Here is a 20,654-nt window from a genome sequence, read left to right as displayed (position 1 = left end):
GTGAGCTCCAGTGGGCGGGTTTTCTTTCAAGCTCTCCTCTGATTGGATGACCCCGCAGCCGATGCCGTCATTTCCCTTGTGGCGCCGGGTTCGTATCGACAAATAGCGACACCAGAAGAGGAATGTCCAATTAGAATCGAGGATTATTTCGACCAATCAGATTTCTTTTGTGCAACGACCGCTGTGGCCGCAGCCAATCACGTGTGAGGAAACAGAGCCGAGCTCAACAGCTTGTTGTTCGTGGATCGTCTCTGAGCTCGAGAGGAAGCAGCCGCGGCCGCGACCGTGAGTAGAAACCCGGAGATTCTCCACAACACACGGTACCGAGAACCGGCGGAAACAAACGGTCCACCGGGGCCGGGGCCGGGCGGGTGTCCGCGGGAGGTCGAGCCGAGCGCAGCGCGTTGAGCGGCGGGTGTTTGAGTGGAGAAATGTGAAGCTGCTCCGCCTTTGTGGAAGCGACACTTATTAAATAAATAACTTTGGTTCTGATTCGGTTCATAGAAACTTGGTTTGCCCGCCACACGGCGCTGACGCGTCCGGTGACCGGGTCCTGTCCTCGGGGAGCGACGGTTCAAATCACCGCAGGATCCAAACTGCTCGTTCCGTCGCTAGTTAGCCAAGTGGCTAAATTTAGCTCCGGAGCGAAGAGTGGAGCCGCCGCTCGCTCCTCCGCTCTCCCCGCGGCAAACAGCCGTTGTTTGGGTGCAGTTGGTGTCGTGGCTCGGTGGTGTCGCGGTGACCGGGACTCTCTCCCAGCAACTGGCGGCTAGCGGCCGTTTGAGGGGAAGGTAAAGTTAGCCGAGCTAGCCGAGCTGACATGGCGAGCAGTGATGGCGACGTGACTCAGAGGAGCTGGGAGCGGAGCGGGAAGGACAGCCCCGGCTCGTCCGGAGCTGCTTCCGCCCCGCGTCCCTCCTGCGAGCCGCCGACCTGTCGCCTCCGGCCCGGAGGAAGCGGCTCCACGTTCAGTCCCAGTGACGGTGGTTCTCCGGGTTCGAGGAGCTGTCGGTGCCACATATGAGATCCGGGCTGGGAGGAGGGGGGGCTGCACCGAGAAGAATGCCTGAGCTAGCAGAAGTCAGAGGCTAGTTGTTAGCTTAGCATCATGAAACAACACTGAACAGCTGCTGTTTGTCTTGCAGTGATCGTCAGAGTCGAGCTGGACTCAAACAGTGAAGATGAAGGTGAGTGTTGGAGACAGCTGCTTCACTTCTACATGTCTGGATCCACACTGTCCCATCAAACATCATCTTCATCATCCTAAACAGGCCGGAGACACACAACTCTTCATCAGCTGCTCGTGGAAGTTTAGTTTAAATCCTCCCACTTCCTCACGGTGAAGATCTGAGGCTGTTCCTGGTCTCATATGGATCTAAATCAGTATTTAGGTTTTTTAGATCAGATAAAACAAGCTTCTGGAATATCTCAACTTGTTATTGTTTTCAACATTTTATACAGCGAACCACGTCCCAGAAAATAATCTGCAGGTCTAATGACTTAAAGCTGAAACCCTTAAAAGCTGTTTCCAGTCATGAACTTTTCTTTCACTTATTAACAATATCTGTTGTAGATATGATGTAATCCTGCAAACTAACTAACGCAGATGAAAACAGAACCTGGCTGCAGGTAATAACTGTCAGTACCAGTCGGGGGATCATGGGTCATTTTAGCGATGTGGCTGTGATACTGAGAAGTGTGAAAGTTTGTATGGACCTCAAATAGAAAACATTCCTTGGTTTAGGTGAGTCAGACCATACACCAGCAGTGTTGGCCTGTCTCCGCTGTGAAGCTAATGTTCCTCAGAGGGACGTGTGTGTCCTGATGTTGCCGATGTGTGTTTTTCAGGCAGCAGACGAGCCTGCTCACCTGACGGTGGGGACGGACGTCAGTGCAAAGTACAGAGGAGCCTTCTGCGAGGCCAAGATCAAGACTGTGAAACGCATGGTGAAGGTCAAGGTAAGACACAGAGGCACCAGGTTGACGCGCAGACAGGAAGTCCACGTTTGGACCAGAGCAGTTTGTCTGAGTCCTCTGTCACAGAAAAAAGCTACACCTGATCACAGTGGCATCTCCATTTGGGCTGCACGATTCATTTAATCAGGATTACGCCTTCCCACGATTATGAAGTCAAAGTAATCGTTTAGGGTTTCTGGTATAACAACAGTATCTCCTTGAATCAAAGTCAGGCTACGTACTCAACTAAATACCAATCGTTGCCCCGGCAGTTTCAGGATCAGGGCAGACGCACAATATAGGTCCGGTATCCATGGACCGCAGGGTCAAAGTGACTGGAACGACTGATTCATGATCCGACATCAGCTCCACCCTTTGTTTTATCATCAGAGCAGTTGAAATGATTTGTTGATTGATGAACTAAAGAAAGTTTCTAAATTGGCCTGGATTCTAAACTCAAGATTGTTGGCTTGGTCGCAAATGATCAATTCAAAGTCATTTGCAGATGTGAGGTTAGTTCACCGGTGGTTCTGCGTAAGCTTCACATGTTTCAGATGGCGGCCATAAGAACGTGGCCATTCCTCTGAGATGCAGCCTGCACGCGTCCTGATTGGCTGTTGGGGGAGGATGATGATGCTGAGAAATGGTTTCGCTCAATGAGCTGATGATATCATGTGATGTCACATTTTCTCTTGGCTGTCTGACCAATCCCCTGCCAGGTGAACCTCGGCTGACTGTGAAGATGGAGTTAGGGTAAATTTAACACCAGGCGATTAGATTGATATCAGGTGTTCTCCTGCTTTATATTTTCCGTTGACCTCACCTGTCGACCTGGATGTAAGTGCCTCCACTCGTTCAGCTCTTCACTTTGGTTTGTCTGTTACTGAAAAGAAAATGGCTGCTGCTGTAGAGGTGCGAGGTAACGAACCCGGGACAACAGCGGTGATGACACCGCTCAGTTCACGAGACGCGTGTCGGCTCTTCACTGTTGAGTTCAGACTTTCACTGCTCTGCTTAAAGGTGTGTGTGCAGTGTTTCCACTTAATGGCGACTGTGTCGGGACAAATGAGACGATGGCGGTGTTTTTTCATAATGATTCAACATTTAATTAGATTAGTTTTCTGAGTTTGTGCTTTCCGCTGTCACTCTGTCACAAAGCGTCGCTAACACTTCCTGTCAGTAACAGTTCCCCCTCGTCGTCCCTGCTCTGACTCTTCACCATCACTGTTCCTCCTTCAGAGGAGTTTCTGTTACTAAGCAACCAGCTGCAGAGACAATCTACTTCCTGTTTACTCTGTATTTATATCAGCTGGTCGTGTCTGGACTAGCACTCAAAGCGTTTTACAGCTCAGTCCAAACACACAGTGCTTCTGTCTGTAGCTTTGACTGTCAGTCATCCATCTCATTCACACAGAGCCATCAGAAGCTGTTTGGGTTTCAATGTCTTGCCCAATGACACTTTGGCATGTGGACCAGATTAGTTGGGAATCAAACCACTTACCCCCGAGTAGTGGACGACCCACTCTATCTCCTGAGCCACAGCCACTCCAATTGTTCATGTGATTGGTCATGTGATGTGTTTTCAGGTGTGTTGTTGACGGAGATGGTTGTTTTAAAATGAGGTGTTGGTGTGAATGCAGCCTCTGTTATCTATCAATCACATGTTATTAGTCTCATATTCCCAGTTGGTCTCATATTCCCAGTTGGTCTCATATTCCCAGTTGGTCTCATATTCCCAGTTGGTCTCATATTCCCAGTTGGTCTCACAGATGTTAACAAGGAGCAACTTCCTCTGTTCTTAACTCAACAAGAGTCAAATAGAAAGTTAGTGATCAGTGAATAAAGCTCAGTCCCATGTGAGGATCCTCTCCCAGGACACAAGTCCAACAGATGCTGATGGACCTGAACACATCAACACAACAACAGGATTCACTACATGAGAAGAACCAGTTTGTAACTTCATGTTTAAAGTGTTTCTACAGAATGTGTGATGGAGATGAATCAGTCATCAGACAGAAAAGGAATCAGCTGTTTTTCTAATCCTCTTTGGATTCTGAACAGTTTGAAAATTGGGCTTAGTGAAAATGTTAACGTGTGAAATAAAATCAGTCCAGTCATTGAAGAACAACACATCAGCATGTCCACATGTATCACGGTTCAACAGTCCACATGCAGGTGAAGCTGTCTCCCTTCATCACGCTCCTTTCTCTTCTGCAGGTGACTCTCAAAGGGGAAAGTACGTCCCAGGTGGTGCAGGACGACCAGGTGAAAGGAACTCTGAAGGTAAGAGGATCAAGTGTCCGATGTTGAGGATTCTTTAAATGTATGAGCAGCGTCGTCACATGGTTCATCACGTTACCAGATGTTTACAGCTGTTCACTGACTGTTCTATTCTGGATTTGACTTTTAAATGATAGGCCTCAAGAACATTTTTTTATATCTCCCCCTCTATGTATCATTTTATTATTTTCCATTTCTTTAAACCGTAGATGCCACACACAGTCAGGGGGGGGGGGGGAATCCAGGATTTTTTTTCAAAACCTCTTTCTATAACATTGTGAGAGATTTTTAACATTTTCACTGATTTATCAGAGAACAATTCATCAATCTAGATGAAAACAATCTGACATATTTACAGGACTGATACTTATGAGCTTTGTGTGATTTGATCCAATTTAAAAAATCAGGTTCTAGAGAATTAAAATGTGGTTTCATAAGGACACTGTTGGTGGAGCTCTTGCTGTCTCGTTGCATTCATACATAAACTTTCAGGAAAATGTCCGGACTTCAGTGCAGCTCTGAAAACTGCTTCAGTTTTGCGTCACCTTGTTTTTTTATTGGTTTTTCATTTAACTTGAGTTTCGTTTCATACAAATGTCCGAACCCTTTCAGACGAAGGAGCTGTGGTTCCTGACTCGTAGATGTGTCCATACGAGCGGCTCTGGTGAAGACCATTGTATTAACGTTTGCCTTAAATCAACAGTTAATGAACGACGTGTCTGTGCTTCAGGTGGGCTCCACTGTGGAGGTGAAGACCAACGAGGGTTTATCCAGCGAGGCCATCATCAGTAAACTGACAGACGCCAGTCTCTACACTGTGGGTGAGTCTCTGATCCAGTCTGCTGATTGGTCTACGCTGCTCCCATTGGGGCTCGTACTCCTCTCTGATTGGTTCATAGCGGGTTTTTGAAAACAGTGAGATCACATTGAAAATCTCATTTCACCTTCATTTACCACAAAGATGTAAGTGAACTGTTGCATGTATTTAGGAGCGTGTGCTCCTCACAGAGCTGCTTACACTAGTACACAAATAAATATTTAATATAGTGACATTGAAATCAACCAGTCATCACGGTCCTTTTTATTTTGGTATCATTGGCTGTCTGAAAGTGTTGTGATTGGTTGGATGAGTGCAGACGTCCTAATTGGCTGTTGGGGGAGGAGTGATGATGCTGAGAAAAGGTTTCGCTCAACGAGCTGATGATCATGTGATGTCACATCTCTTGGCTGTCTGACCAATCCCCGGCCAGGGTAACTGGCCACTGAGTGTGAACAGGCTCCTGTGAGACTCTGGTGACTCGGTGTGTCTGTGTTCCAGTGTTTGATGACGGAGATGAGAAGACGCTGCGTCGTACGTCCCTGTGTCTGAAGGGGGAGAGACATTTTGCAGAGAGTGAGGTGAGTCCCACTCAGACGGAGGGATTACTTGTCAGGCCTGTGTCCTTCCACCAGGATTAAACAATCTAAATCTTTCTTAGTGTTATTTAAATACATGTATTCATCGTGCCCCCAGACATTGGACCAGCTGCCTCTAACAAACCCGGAGCATTTCGGAACTCCGGTCATCAACAAGAAGTCCAACCGTGGTGGGCGTCGTTCTTCCCAGGCTGTGTGAGTTTATTTTTACATATTGTTGCTGCGGTCGTCATTGTTTCCAATGTGATGATCGTCTTTATATACATGTATGTTCAGTTATATAAAGCTGCTGCACCCGACTCTGTCTAACTGGAAATCTCTCTCTCTCGCTCTCTATGTCTCAGTGCTGATGAGGAGAATGAGTCTTCGTCCAGTGAGGATGAGGAGGACGACAAGAGGAGGCTTAATGATGAGCTGCTGGGAAAAGTCTGCAGCATCGAGAACGAGGAGGAGCCAAGCAGCTGGTACCTGGCTCTGGTAAACACGCCTCCACCTGTCTGTCACATGAGCACACACACGCCTCCACCTGTCTGTCACATGAGCACACTCTGACTGCAGGTGTGTGTCTGTCCTGCAGGTGGTGTCTCCGAGCTGTAACGATGAGCTTGTGGTGAAGAAGGATCAGTGTCTGGTCCGATCGTTCAATGACTCCAAGTTGTGAGTTCACTTGTTCTTATGTATTATTAATATTATTATTGATCTTTGATCAGAAACTGATCCGCTCTCTCTCTCTCCCTCCTGCTGTTCTGTCCGTCAGCCACACGGTGGCTAGGAGACACGTCCACCCTGTCAACTCCATCAGCATCGCCAAGTCTGAGTTGTCCAACAGGAGAGGTGAGACACTACAACCCCCACAATGCACCTGGGCACTGGGCTCAGCCAGAGCTCAGTGCTGCTTCTTCTGTCTGTCTTTTTTTTCAACTGCTCCTCCTCCTCTTTTCTGTCCTCCCCCCTCCTGTCCTGCTCTTCCCTCTCTTCTTCCTCCTCCTTACACGCCTTCCTCCCCTCCATCCCATGTTTTCTGCCCCTTCTCCTCCCCCTATCCTTTAACCTTCTCCTCCCTGTCCTGTAGGTCTAGAAGCAGCCCAGATGTTCTTGAGGAGTAGGGAGGTTCCAGATGTGTGGAAGATGGACATGAGTCAGATCCTGGACTCGTCCTCCAGTGACGATGAGGACGAAGAAGAGAAGGAGAGCGAGGAGGAGGACAACGACGAAGATGAGAAGAAAAAGAAGAAGCACATAAAAGAGGAGGTGAGAGTCTGATGATGCTGACGACTGACGCTGCTGTGGGGGTCAGATTCTAACCTCCCTGTGTTTGTGTGCAGCCGGAGGAGGAGCCTGACCCGGAGGAGAGGGACCACTTCCTGCAACAGCTCTACAAGTTCATGGAGGACAGAGGTGAGTCCACACAAGAGTCGCTTTAGAGTCACTGTCACAAAACACCACGGCGATTGTTACAGTTTGTGTTCATGTTTTAAAATTCAGTTTGAACAAATGATTGGTGAAGGTGGGACGACTGAAGTGTGTCATCGAACCCGGACATGTTCCCAGACTGGGAGGCTGAAACAAAGTGTACCATCATTAAGACTCTGAATAAAACTCTGAGGAGCTGAAAGAATTATCAAAGTTTACAAAAACTTTCTCAGCCTCTTAAGCAAATAGAGACGTGAAATAAAATCAAATTTAAACGTTTGGCTTTAATTGTAAAAAATTTTATTTTCTCTAAACGTTTTATTAAACCAAAAAAGCGGCAAACTCAACGATTCTTCCTCCTCCTGAGTCTTGGTCAGCAGGAACAATGTCTGGGTCTGAATCTTTATTTTCATTTTGTTAATGAAACTCTGCTAATGCATTTCACAATGCACAATGCATTTCAGCAAATCACAATATGAGTCACATGTTTTAAACTGTCTTAAAGGTATATACTCGCATATGTTGCATCAGGTCTAAAAGGGTTAAAGGACAGTTTCAGCAAAACACGAGCAGATTGACCTCATCACGTGGTTCTCAGACCCTTGGACATTAATGCACCTGTAGAACCACGTCCTTCATGGCTAACAACATCTGGTTCTGTGTCTGTCTGACAGGAACTCCTATCAACAAACCTCCTGTGTTGGGCTACAAGGACCTGAACCTCTTTAAGCTTTTCAGACTGGTCTATCACCTGGGAGGCTGCCACAAGGTGAGGACTGTCCACCTGTCTGTCTGTCCCTTATCGGCCCTTATCACCAAAAGATCTGGAACCTCCTCGTGTTTCCAAGTGGACGTCTTCGTCTTCTACGTGTACGGCTCCTCTTCTTCATCCTGAGATATTTGTGTTCTTCCAGTTTCACGTCCGTCACGTGTTAGAAACCTCATCAACACGTCCACTCGCTCTCTGAGAAGCTTCCACACATTGTCCTGCTGTGTCCTCACATGGACTCACTCTGACATGTTACACACATGTTACTAGGAGGCTGCAGGAGAAGATCCAGAACATGTCCAGAGACACTGACTCAGACATTTGTTCTCACAGACAGAACCTGCAGAACATGTGAGGAACACGTCAGGAACATGTCTGTGGTTCAATTCAGATCTGAAAGATATCCATAAACTGAGGGCAGGGTGGAGTTTGTATTAAAAGTCTAATGGACATTGAATCAGTCAAATACCGTCAGCTGTCCAAGTGCAGGTCTGAAAGGATTTAGATTCTGGTTTTCACTTATTATAGCATATATTCTGTCCTCTGTGTTTCTGTTATACTAATATATGTTTCTCTTAACACTGATACATGACCTGTAACTGTCATTTTGTATTTTATACCACACATACCTTTCATTAATGTATTGATATGTTGTACGTGCAGTTAATACATTAACAGCCAAATCTGTGTGTGACCACAGCTTCAGGTTCTTTAGGGAGCTCAGTGGGTCATGTGACCTGCTGATGACCAGGTGTGATGATGCAGAGAAAGGTTTCGCACACTGGACTGAAGTCCTGTGATGTCACTTCCTCTTGGCTGTCTGACCAAAGCTTGACGAGCTTCACTGTCCAATCAGCTGATGAGAAACAAACATCTGGATGTGACACAGCTCTGATCTGTGTGTGTCTGTGTGTGTTAGATTGAGTCTGGGACGGTGTGGAAGCAGGTCTACATGGATCTGGGGATCCCCATCCTGAACTCTGCTGCATCCTACAACGTCAAGACGGCCTACAGGAAGTAAGAGAACACCTGCTTCCTCACATCAGCTCACTGTCACATGGTTTAAGTCTCCGTGCTGGCGACACTTAGTGGCCGGAGGAATTATGTTTTCAAGTTGTCCGTCGGTCTCATTCTTGTGAACACAATATCTTAAGAACGCCTTGTGGGAACTTCTTAAAATTTGGTACCAACGTTCAACTGGATTCACAGATTGCAGAGGTCAAAGATTATGGTGACCTCGTATTATTGTGTATGTAAAACCTCAGGAACACCTGGAGCGAATGAAACTGACGGGCGATAAATCTTAGCAAGATCACAAGAGCTTTTATCGTTTTTTCCAGTGTAGTGACAAAATGTTGACCTCAGGGTGGCGCTCAAAGAAAAAGCAGAGGAGCTGGTTTCTTTATCTCAGTAGTAAGAGGAGCAGGAGGGAAAAGGTCCGATCAGATTCTTTTCAACTGTGACCCAGATCATAACCATGTGTGTTTTCACATTATTATTATTATTATGTCATGTATGTGATGTGATCAGGACTCACTGGTCCGTTCTGCCCCAGAGTCCCTGTCACTTTCCATCATTATCAGACACATAAATTCGCATGACATTCCCATGTGCAGATAGTCTGCTGACACGTGACCCTGCCACAGACGTGTGTCGTGACCAACGGATCCCAGTCATCCTGGAAAAGAAACGTTTCCCTCTCGTACTTTCTAGGAAACTGACATGGGTTCAACATTGGAACGTTGGCAGGGAGGTTAAACACCCACCACGGTAACGGTGGGTCGGCAGATGCTGGGTGATGAATTAGACACGGAGTCTTTACTTAAAGAAGCTGCAAACTGTATCTCCTGACTCACCCACCCTCGTGTTTGACGATGCTCATTGAAGAAAACAAGGAACTTTGACCAGTGCATCACCTACCCAATTCTGGACCAGTGCTATGGTTCTATTGAGGGAGCTTAAGGCCCCCCCCCCCCCCCTGGTTGGAGGGGCAGCTCATCCCTGAGGGGCAAAGTCCTCACGAAGCAGAATAAAACCTGGAGTGATGAAAACCGAAAGTCTTACTGGACAAGAGTCGGGGCTGAGAGGTCGAACCTTTCGGCCGAATTTAATAAAAAAAGGAGAAAGTAAAATTAGGAGAAGTTTGAAAGAGAATCTGTGTTCCGCCTGAGATGGTCCAACAACTACTGTTGGTTCTAAACACACAAGCAACTGTGAAGTGGTTCTTGATGGTCTCGAATCTGACAAACAACTGGCTCAGGAGTTTGATACGTTTTATCTTAGGTTGGACACTGGATTTGAGTTAGGACATTTTAGGACTGAAAAACAATGTGTCCTGCTCTGGTCCCATCACATTTGATGTACATGCTGTGGTTAATTCCTTCAAACAGTCCTAAGCTAAGAAAAGCCCAGGGCCTGACAATATAAACAGCTGCCTGCTTTCCTCTAGTTCAGAACAACTAGCCCATCCTCTAGCACATTATCAGTTGTCAACCAACCAACAGCAGTCCATATCTATCCCAGTGGCCAAAACTAATCACCCCAAGGTTTGTAATGGTTTTAGGCCAGTAGCACTGACTTCCCCAATTATGAAGTCCTTTGAAAAACTGCTTAAAGGGATAGTTCACCCAGAAATGAATATTCACTCATTATTTAGTCACCCCTATGCCGATGGGGGGGGGTGAAGTGTTCAACTCAGAATTATTTCAATCTATTGGGCCACTCGCACCAACACATTCTGGTTCACAGAGAGTGAAAGATGAGTTGTGCAGCTGAAACTGTGGGACGTTGATCATTTTATGGACGGTTGTGCAACAGCAGACGCAAATAGCGCCGCAAGAACCGAGTTCAATATCTTGTATATCAAGAGTTGTGAAACGTGTTTTGGTTCCTTATGAAACGTTGGTGGGACAAATTGGAACGTAGCGGCCCGCCACAGCCGAGATAATGAATGGGAAACATGCAGGTGTCTTTTTTGGAGTGTGACGTAACGTTTTTAAAGGATCTTTTCTCATCCGTCATTCTCCTGGTTTTCTGAGTGGTTTAACTCTTCTAATTCTCAGGTACCTGTACGGGTTCGAGGAGTACTGCCGGTCCGCCTCCATCGCCTTCAGGACATCCATCACAACAACCCCCGCCCTCCCACCACACCAGCCAACCAGAGACAGCAGGGGTGGAGCCCACAGAGCCCCCCACGCAACATGTGAAGGCGGAGCCTGTTGACGACAAGGGGGGAGGAGGCAGAGTCGGACAGTGCGAGCGAGAAGGAGGAGATGAAGGAGCCTCAGTCGTCACCAAGGGTGAGACTGGAAAATGCACTTACATGAAAATATAAGAAAGCTTTGAAACTCTGTCCCAACCTTTGACGTAAAATCTTTCTCAGTAACGTGAAATATTCACCGAGCAACAAGTTTGCAAAAGATCTTAAGTTTTTTATTAAAAGTTAAAACTGTGTTTTTAACACATTGAGATTTAGATGCTGATTCCGGAGTGATGGTCAGAATGTGATGTGTTTTGACGGAGCTGCTACTGATGCTTCAAGTGCCTGAACGTTCTTCCTTGTGTTTAATGGGGTTTTGACCAACCAGTTTATCGGTGTAAGTGCCACCTACTGGACTGGAGTGTGGAGCAGCAGAAGGTCGAGGCCTCTGTCCTCTACCTCATGTTGGACGCTTGTCATGATGTCATTACATTTTGTTACGTGTGGTACAAAAGGAGTTGATCGTGCACGTGGCTCTGGAGAACGGTCGAGAAAATGCTCATATCTCAAAAACTAAAAAAAGTGAATAAATTGTAAAAGGTGAGATTTGTAACTTTTATAGTTTATAAGATAATTTTAAAACTTATCAATTATTTTGGTTTATAGACTTACAGAACCTTTAGCTGAGATTCTACAGATTTTAGAGATAAGAAGCATTGGAAGATTTTCCAAAAAGTGACATCACAGGAAGAAAGAATACCTTCATATACGATGGAGGAACATTTCTACTGCCGAGTTCAGAGTTGCTGCTTGTGACAGCATCTGAAGAAATCCCAGGTTCAAGTTTAACCCTGTTTTAGAATTCAAACTCAACTCCACAGACTGAAAGCAGTGTCTGTTTCAGGGGAGGAGGAGGTGTGTGGGCACTCAGCTGAAAGCAGATAGAGAGTCGTCCTCCAGGCCGGAGAAAAGAGGAGAGAACAGCGAGGAGCAGAGGGAGGTGAGGAGACGCAGCAACAGAAGAATGGACGAATTCGAGAAAGGCTCTGAGGACGAGGATGAGGACGAGGACGATGAGGATGAGGATGAGCTGGAGAGGAGGAGAGGAGCCAGGTGAGACTGAAACATGATATAATAATAATAAAGATACAGAACCTCGTGTTTTGATGGCGTGTAATCAAACCTTGACGCCACGCCACGGTCACACCGTGTGATGAAAAATCGATCTTTGAGGTAGGTTTTATCTCCGTCTTGTTGAGATGACACTCATCTCAATTTGAAGTTGATCTGATGAAAGCCCTGGGACAAGTTCATCAAAGTAAAAATGTGAAAAATGGCCACTAAATGCAAAATGGCGGGCTTCCTGTTGCTTTTTTCAAAGTGCACCTCTAGACTTTTTTGTTTGTCTGGTCATGATACACCTGTGTATCGATTTTTGTGAAGATCGGTCAATGTGAACGCGTTCCAGGGGGCGCTGTTGAGCCATTTTGCCACGCCCATTTAAAATTAATCCAGAATACGTACTTTTTCACCACTTTCTAATTTTCTGCAAAGTTTGGTAAGAATTTGAGCATGTTGAAGCTTCAAAAAGCCAATTCATTTGCCTGAAAAAAATAAATAATAATAATCCTTACAATTTCAATAGGGCCTCCCGCTGTCTCCTGCTGTTCGCTGCTCGGGCCCTAATAATCATGGCTCCTTTAGGTGAGGCGGTTCCCTTAATGCCTCTGTGAACGGAGAATACTGGTATCAACAGTTTTGTGATTGAAGAAATGTTGTAGAGTTGAGAAATTATTTTTCTTGGACTCAAAAATCCATTCGTGATCCCTTTCTTTAGTTTCTCCCGGACACAGTGACCTCGCTGTCAGGTGTGGTTACAGGTGTATCACAACACCTTCATGACCACACCTTCAGCTGATCCTGGCTGTGGACGCAGGTTAAAGCCGCCTGCTGTTAAGTTACTCTTTAAGTAAATGTACTTTATTACTTTCCACCCATGGTTTGATACAGGTTGTTGAAGGATGAAGCCTCAGAGACAATTCAGGTGCTTCAACACTAAGACTGATCCTTTGTTTCTGTGTCAGGAGTGAGGATGATGAGGATGGAGACTCTGTGACGGGGACGAAGGTCAGGGTGAAGTACGGCAGAGGAAAAACTCAGAAAATCTACGAAGCTCACATCAAGAAGACGGACCTAGACAACGGAGAACAGTTCTACCTGGTTCACTACTACGGCTGGAACGTCAGGTCAGTGTGGGTCAGAGACGGTTGAATCCTCAAGTAGTGAGGGAGACATCAGACAATATAAAGACAGTCACCGACTGTATCGTCTGTACATGTCCGGTCTGCTAACATGGAGGAGGCGTCGCTTGTTTCTGTAACTTTGTCTGATTACTTGTGCACGTCAGCACTTGTTGTGCACGTCAGCAGTGTGTGAGACAGATGTTTCTGCTCCGCAGGTACGACGAGTGGGTGAAGGCCGAAAGGATCATCTGGCCCGTGGAGAAAGGAACAAAGAAGAGACAGAGGAAGAAGGTGAAGGTGAGATTCCCTTCTGCTCAGCGTGGTTATGTAAACTGCCGATGGCCAGGCGTGATGATGCTGAGAGGTTCTGCTTGCTGGACTGAAGTCCTGTGATGTCACATCCTCTTGGCTGACCAGAGACTGACAAGCTTAATTGTCCAATCAGCAGCAGGGAGACCGGGGGGGGGGGGGGGGGAACTCCAGGTTAAAGAACGTCCTCTGGTGCGTTTCAGGACGGACAGCAGCGGTGTCACAGAACTGCTTTGTGAGTTTTTAACGCTCATTTACACTCGGCGTTCGATTCGTCATAAACTGTCTCACAACCTCAAAAAATATTAATAATTAAATACTGACAATGTTTTTAAATGCAACCTGACAGTTACGTTTACATAAGTTGTGTAACCATCAGTTGCTTATTCTTTATTGTAACATTTCAACCATGACAATGTCCAGGCTTGGATGCCTCAACTGTCAACATTGAAATGTTCACTGGGGACGGACATGATGACGCCCTCTGTCCTCCACAGTGCAACACGACCGTAGGACATTCAAACATTTATCATATTTAGAAGAAGAAAAAATTGAAATCCTCACTGGAACCAGGAAATATTTTAAACAATCAATCATCAAAATAAATCTCTTGATTGACTAATCCTCGGCGCTACATGATACCACCATGACAAATATGACCACACCTGGTCTCTATAATCAAACCGCTTCAAACTGATCATGTGACGCCCGCTGCTGATTACGTGTCTGCTTGTGTTGCTCAAGTTGACTCAATGCTGCGTGGTAACGAAAACTGTTTCCTCAGCAGAACAAAGACGAGGTGGAGAAAGATGAAGAGAAGCCAGCGGTGAAGCCAGCGGGGGCGAAGCGAGGTCGTCCTCAGATAAGAACCACACCAACCAGCTCTGCCGGTCGCAGCGTCTCAAAGACGCCAAGCAGCGAAGGTCGATCCAACGGCAAGAGCAGCAGAACCGAGACGTCGTCCAGCTTGGCCAACGGAGACAGTAAGACACACTAAGGCATTTTAGAACTCGTCACTGTTGGTATAGTTCCGCCTGGCGTCCACACGACTCCTGAGTTTACTAAATGTTCTGTATTTATACAGATCTTTTCTAATCTTGATGACAGTACAGTTTTATTGCCATTCACACCACAGTGCATACGGGCAGCACTTATTTTTCCTGAGGGGCCATTTGGGGTTCAGTATCTTGCCTAAGGACGCATCAGCATGCAGGTGGGCAAGACTGGGATCGAACCGCCGATCTCTATCCCCTCAACCACAGCCTCCCACTTACAGCACCTAGTATTCCCAGGCTGTCTCCCATCCAAGTACTAACCAGGCCCTACCCTGCTTAGCTTCCCGATCGGTTCAGCGTGGTTTGGCCGTAACTTCGAGACTCGTTTCAGTTTGAAAACTCTGGGGTTGTGTTGTAGGACGAACAGAAACCGAGACTTTTGTAAACAATGACTCAGACGTTCTCTTCCTGATTGGTTGTTATCGGTCACATGACTCAACTACCAGCAGTGAATACAAAGCGTGAACACTTCCTGTCAGTAACAGTTCCTCCTGGTGGTGAAAAGTGTGTGTGTCCTCTGACGTGTCGTCTCTCTGCAGGTACTCCTCGCAGGAGAACCAGGAGAACGTCGGGCATGTACGACTCGGACAGAGCGTCCATCGGTGAGAACGACGGCGAACCTGCTGCTTTTCATTTTCGATCCAGTTGAATCACTGATGACTTAACCAATCCACTCCTCTCTTCCTGCAGAGGATTCTGGGAACTCTTCCGACGACAGCGAATCAGAAGACCCGCCTGATAAACAGCCATCCCCTTGGCGAGGGAGAACTGAAGCCCCGCCCTACCAGGAGGAGGAGCAACAGGAGGAGGAAGAGGAAACGAGTGAGGTCGCTAACATCTCAATGCCTACTTATGACGATGACGCTGTCACCATGGCAACAGCAAGTCATTCACCTGCCACTGCCGCAGCATGTCCCAGCATGTCTGGGAAAGTGCTGAGCCAATCAGAGGATGAGGAGGAGGCAGTGCAGGGGGAGGAGCCTCCAGTTGAAGTCACCATGATGCCAGTTCCCCTGGACAACGAGAGCAAAACGTTGTTGGTGCAGAAAACGTCTCCTGGACAGGAAGTGGTCATCAAGTCATCTCCCGACAGGATGTCTCCTCCCCCTGACAAGAACAAAACGTCTCCTGAGAAGCAGTTCTCCCCCCTACCTGCTGCAGAGGAGGGGGACAGGTGCACTCCTCTGTCCTCCCCCAGGGTCAAAGGCCGGCGGGCCAACCTTAGAGAGACAGGCTCTGAAACTCCTCCCAGAATCCCCCTCTGCACTCCCAGCCCTGCCCTCAGTCCCTCCCACACTGCAGCACTCTCTTCTCCTCCTCGCAGCGTCCTAAAGAGACAGGACGAGCCCATGGTGGTCCTCCATTGTCTCACCACAGAGCATCTCCCCCCTGAGTCTCCCACCATGGACTCGGACACTGACTCTGCCACTGAGGAGGAGGAGGAGGAGGAGGAGGAGGAGGAGGGTTTACCTGAGGAAAGGAGCAGCGTGGCGCTTAAACGTAAAGCAGCAGAGCAGAGAGCAGCAGAGAAGAAGCTCCGCCCAGACAGGAAGCAGGAGGAGGCAGCCTCCCCCAAAACCCCCGCCCCCACACCCAAGGTGGCGTCCGGAGCTTCACCCAAAACCGTCTCCTCCCCGCTCCACCAAGAGAGGAGGAGTGAGGGGGTGATGAAAACAGAGGAATCACCCTGTCCCAGAGAGGAGACACAGAAGGAGGTATCAGGTGGAGCCATGAAGGAGCAAGAGATGCATGCTGGGACACCTCCCCTTGCCCCAGAGGCTTTGGGTCCCTCCCCCGCTGAGGAGCTGGAGCCGCAGATCGGTCCTGAGGCGCTCGTCTGCCACGAGGTGGACCTGGACGACCCCGACGACAAGGAGAAGCCCGTCTCCTCCTCAGAGCACCTCCTCCTGATGATAAGGGAGCAGCAACAAGCTCCGCCCCCGCTGTCTCACCTCCACCAAGCTTCCCACCCTACCCCACACTCACCTCACCTCCCCCAGCCTCAGGTCAGGCCCTTCCTCACTGCCGCTGCTCCCAGCTCCACCCCCTCCTCCGAGGAACTGCGCCCGACCAGGAGCGCCACAGAGGACGATGGGGGAGGAGTGGGGGGGGAACAGGAGGGCGACTCCAGTCCTGGGTTTGACGGCAGCAGCTCCTCCTCCACCTCCCTGCTGTCACTGCAGGAGAACAAGGACCGAGGTAAGACCACAGCTTGGGTTTGTTTAAACTCTGTCGACACAACACAACCCTGCAGCCTGATTGGTTCACTATATTTGTGGTGGTGAGGAAGTAACCGTGTGACCTTTGACCCCCTCAGGTCAGAAGAGGGCGATGGACTGTAACTCCAGCCCGTCGGCCAAGAAACAGAAACGCAACCAGAAACGACCAAACACGCCTGGGAAGGTGGAGAAGAACGGAGCAGGTGAGCCGCGTGATGTGAGATGATGTCACTGGCAGGTGGCGCCCAGATTTCTGGTGGTGACGTCATCGGTCATCTCAGAGTCGCATCATATCGTTGACACGTTGAATTACTCATCACCTTGACGACGGCTTGTCCACGTTGTGTTTGAGATGAGTTGATGGTTTAATTTCTCGAACTCTCCTCTCTCACCTTCCAGGGCACAGCAGCGACAGCGAGGACCAGTCTCGTCTGTCGTCTCTGTCCAAGTCTCAGAAGTCTCGGTGTCCTGGTTTGTCGTCTCCGTCTTCTCTCAGCAAAGACAAAGCCAACTTCCCGTCATCTCAGAGAACGTACAAGTGGACGCTCCAGCTCGGTAAACTCACCAGGGGGATGGGGTTCGCCACACATTCACACCACGTGCTCGTTTCGTGTCAACAGAAAACTCCTCGATTGTCATGAGAATTTAATGCTTAGTTTTATTTTTGTTTGGCTTCTGAACTTTGAATTCTCAGGAGCATTTTCTTTCTGTTCACTTTAAGTTTTTCTTTTCAGCACGACGTTGCCTCAGTGACGGTTCAGTTATGTTTTCAGGTCGTTCGTAAACGTTCACTCAAAGATGAAAGGTCAGAGTTCAGAGGTTTGACCTTGAACTCTTTATTCACCTTGTGAACATATCATCCAAACAACTTAATATCTCAAGGATGAACTGATTCGATTTCAGAGGTCAAAGGTCACGGCCTCATCGTGGATGTATAATGTCAGGAACATCTGAAGTGTTGGTGGAGGCCTAGTCACATGTGGACCTGGACTGGTTAATCTACCTGAATGTGGAGACACAGAATTGTGATGAAGAAATAACCGTGTCTCTTCTTCCTCCTCCTCAGATGAGCTGGACAACATGTCGAGCACAGAGAGGATCTCCTTCCTGCAGGACAAGCTGCAGGAGATCAGAAAGTACTACATGACCCTGAAGTCAGAGGTCGCCTCCATCGACAGACGCAGGAAGAGGCTAAAAAAGAAGGAGAGAGAGGGTAGGAGCTGCACAGTCGATTCAGCTGCTTTTATTTTGAAAGAACAGGAGCTGCAGCGGACTGTGCTCAGTGACAGGAAGTTAAAACTTGTTAATGAATCTGTTGTGTACGTCCACTCTTGACTGACTTCCTGTCGTGTGGTGAAATCTTTGTCTCTTTCAGTGTCAAACACGACGGCGTCGACCTCGTCGGGTTCCTCAGACACAGGTATGAGTCCGTCCTCGGCCTCGCCCACTCAGAACACCGTTGCTGTGGAGTGCAGGTGATGACACGCCCACTCAAGCTCCACCCAACCACCATATTCCCATTTTCCTCGTCCCCGCCGACTGCAGCCACAGACTCCACCCACTCCGCCAGCAGAGGACATGATGGGTGAAATGAGGTTTAAAACCTCCAGGTGAGAGCTCATCGACTGCAGCAGTGGCTGATGGGAACGCCGTCACTCCTTCAAATATGGTGGTGTGTGGGGGAGGGGCTTCTCCAACTCGATCTTAGCCCCACCCCCTCACCTATGGACTTCCTGTTCAGAGACAAATGCAACAGAAAAATCAGCTCGTCGTCTGTTAAGCCGCCACAGAGCACTTCTCTTTCCTTCCTCCTTTCCTTCCTTCCTCCCTCAGTACCTCAGCTCAGCGTCTCTGAATTTCAGAATAATGTGACAGGTTTTTTTTGGGGGGGGGGGGGGTTCCTACAGGTGGGAACAGGAAGAGGAAACAGATTCCTGAAGCAGCACAGTTCATTATGCAATTTTTTGGGGTGGAATAAAATTTTTTTTAACTGAAGATATTATTTATTTAAACCAAAAACGACTTTCCCAACTTCCTGCTGAGTGTTTTTGATCTTTTTATACGAAATCAGAGCTTTTATTTTGGTAAAAACAGACCAACAAAAACTTCAAAAAGTTTCAGACGTCACAGCGAGAGAGAAAAGAGACGATCGAGCAAAGCGTCGTGTTGTTTGGAGGATCTTTACTGCGCAGGGAAAAATAAATGAAATGGTATATTAAAAAAAAGATAATCCACATTTGATGTTTCAAATGTAACAAATGAGATTTTAAAGGTGATTTCGAGCCAGAATGTTTGTTTAATTTCATCACTTTGATTTGAAAGTTATAATTATTATTTACTTTCTTTTCATTTATCAAATTTGTGCCTAACAATTTAAATCTCAAGCTTCTTGATTTTAAAAGTCAGACTTTTGAAACTGTGACATAATCTGATCAGTTTTATTTAGTTTGATTTGATGTCTCTTAATTCTGACTCAGGAAATCTTAATTTGACTTAGAGTCGGAGTATTGACTTAATATTTATTTTGAGTATTTCATCGTTGTTTAGAAAATTAAATTAATTTAAAATCACAATTTTTTTTTTTGTCTAAATTCCGATTTGGAATCTTCTAATTGTTTTATTTTGGTTTAAAAAGTCATTTCAAATTACCGTCTAATAATTTGGATTAAAACATTTTTAATTTGATCTTTTAATAAGTTCATATGTAAAATTAGACTCAAGTGTTTTTTAGTGAGTCATTATTATAAATTTGGATTTAACCTCAGAATGGTTTAATGAACATTTTTCCTCTGACTGAATTAATCTTCCATACGTCTGAGCTCAGTACTGACGCTGCTGCCCCCCCCCCCCCCCCCCCTCGTGGTTCTTCCTCTGTGCGTCAGGCTCGAACCGACGGCTGATTCCTGCTCCTGAACATTTTGTTGTTTTGTACATAAAAAGCTCTGAGTAAAGAAAAGAATAAAACCACATGTATTTGAGAAGAACGTTTTACACGCCTGTAAAGAATGATTTATAGTATTTTTTAAGAGAAGACTCTTTGTACTGTTGTATTATGAACTCCTCAGTTTTTTGGTGTTTTGCTAGCGGCGGTTTCGAGAGCGACGACTGTAAATACAGAAACACACACTTCCTCTGAGAACAGAAGCTAAGCCATGTTGGACTGTGTGCACAATAAACAGAGCTCTCTGTTTCTAATAAAGTTTTTAAATATGTTTCCACTCGACAGCTGCGTCTCATTTCAGACCTGAATCTTAACCAAACAGTGATGGTGCGTTCAGGTGCTCCACCAACTCCTCGTTTCCTCAGTAATTAACCCACTGAATAAAGATGGCCGGCATGACTGAAGCCAAAGTGTCTCGATCGCCCCCTGTTGACTGGAGGCGGTATTGGTCAGATGGGACATGGACTAAACGAATGTAATGTAGATGTGAGGTTGTTTCAAAGGTCATGTGACGTCTGGAGAAGAACAGGACGATGATTCTAGTTTTCTAATGCAACATGTTTAGGTTCTGGTTTCCTGATGTCACTTTGGGTTGGACTCAAGTTACTTCAGGCGTCAGAGTTTCACAATGTTTAATAAAACAAACAACAAACACCGACATTTAAGGACGGTTTCACAGTTTCCAATCTTTTAACACAACATCTCCCATGATGCTTTGAGACAGAACAGCTTCCAGGATCAGCCTCCGCTCAGCGTGCTGGGGTCACGTGACCTCGTCCCGTTGGGCTCGGCTCAGCGAGGTTGTGCCAACAGTCCGGCTTTGGCAGCCAGAGCCTCGTTCTGCTGGATGTGAT

The 20,654-nt window shown here is 47.0% G+C and overlaps 2 protein-coding genes and 3 non-coding genes across 5 annotated transcripts in view; 4 read left to right on the top strand and 1 right to left on the bottom strand.

Annotated features, from left to right (window-relative positions):
* Positions 1-172: 172 nt before the first annotated feature.
* Positions 173-18,776, top strand: arid4a (AT rich interactive domain 4A (RBP1-like)). The gene is given in 28 exon segments (XM_034575783.1): positions 173-285; positions 1,146-1,187; positions 1,849-1,959; positions 4,174-4,239; positions 4,967-5,057; positions 5,555-5,634; positions 5,750-5,847; positions 5,997-6,129; positions 6,230-6,309; positions 6,410-6,486; positions 6,725-6,903; positions 6,978-7,050; positions 7,740-7,834; positions 8,754-8,851; positions 10,897-10,949; positions 10,952-10,965; positions 10,968-11,063; positions 11,065-11,133; positions 11,938-12,146; positions 13,118-13,279; positions 13,492-13,573; positions 14,370-14,568; positions 15,180-15,242; positions 15,331-16,839; positions 16,958-17,062; positions 17,259-17,414; positions 17,926-18,072; positions 18,235-18,776. Coding segments are annotated over 27 exon segments (4,155 nt in total). The 5' UTR covers positions 173-285; positions 1,146-1,181; the 3' UTR covers positions 18,339-18,776.
* LOC117756901 lies at positions 2,580-2,664 on the top strand. The gene has a single exon (XR_004612965.1). It is a non-coding gene; the product is annotated as a small nucleolar RNA SNORD53/SNORD92 (small nucleolar RNA).
* LOC117756897 lies at positions 5,395-5,475 on the top strand. The gene has a single exon (XR_004612961.1). It is a non-coding gene; the product is annotated as a small nucleolar RNA SNORD53/SNORD92 (small nucleolar RNA).
* LOC117756892 lies at positions 8,583-8,662 on the top strand. The gene has a single exon (XR_004612956.1). It is a non-coding gene; the product is annotated as a small nucleolar RNA SNORD53/SNORD92 (small nucleolar RNA).
* A 1,639-nt stretch (positions 18,777-20,415) lies between the features above and the next one.
* The window catches only part of timm9 (translocase of inner mitochondrial membrane 9 homolog), a 4,382-nt gene continuing 4,143 nt past the window's right edge, over positions 20,416-20,654 (bottom strand). Inside the window, exon 4 of the mRNA XM_034575799.1 lies at positions 20,416-20,654. This exon is cut by the window's right edge and continues 73 nt beyond it. Coding sequence (XP_034431690.1) covers positions 20,593-20,654 — 62 coding nt within the window. The 3' untranslated portion in view covers positions 20,416-20,592.

The sequence above is a fragment of the Hippoglossus hippoglossus genome, chromosome 22, assembly GCF_009819705.1.
Source record: "Hippoglossus hippoglossus isolate fHipHip1 chromosome 22, fHipHip1.pri, whole genome shotgun sequence".
Taxonomy (NCBI): domain Eukaryota; kingdom Metazoa; phylum Chordata; class Actinopteri; order Pleuronectiformes; family Pleuronectidae; genus Hippoglossus; species Hippoglossus hippoglossus.
This window is presented reverse-complemented; position numbering and strand designations above follow the sequence as displayed.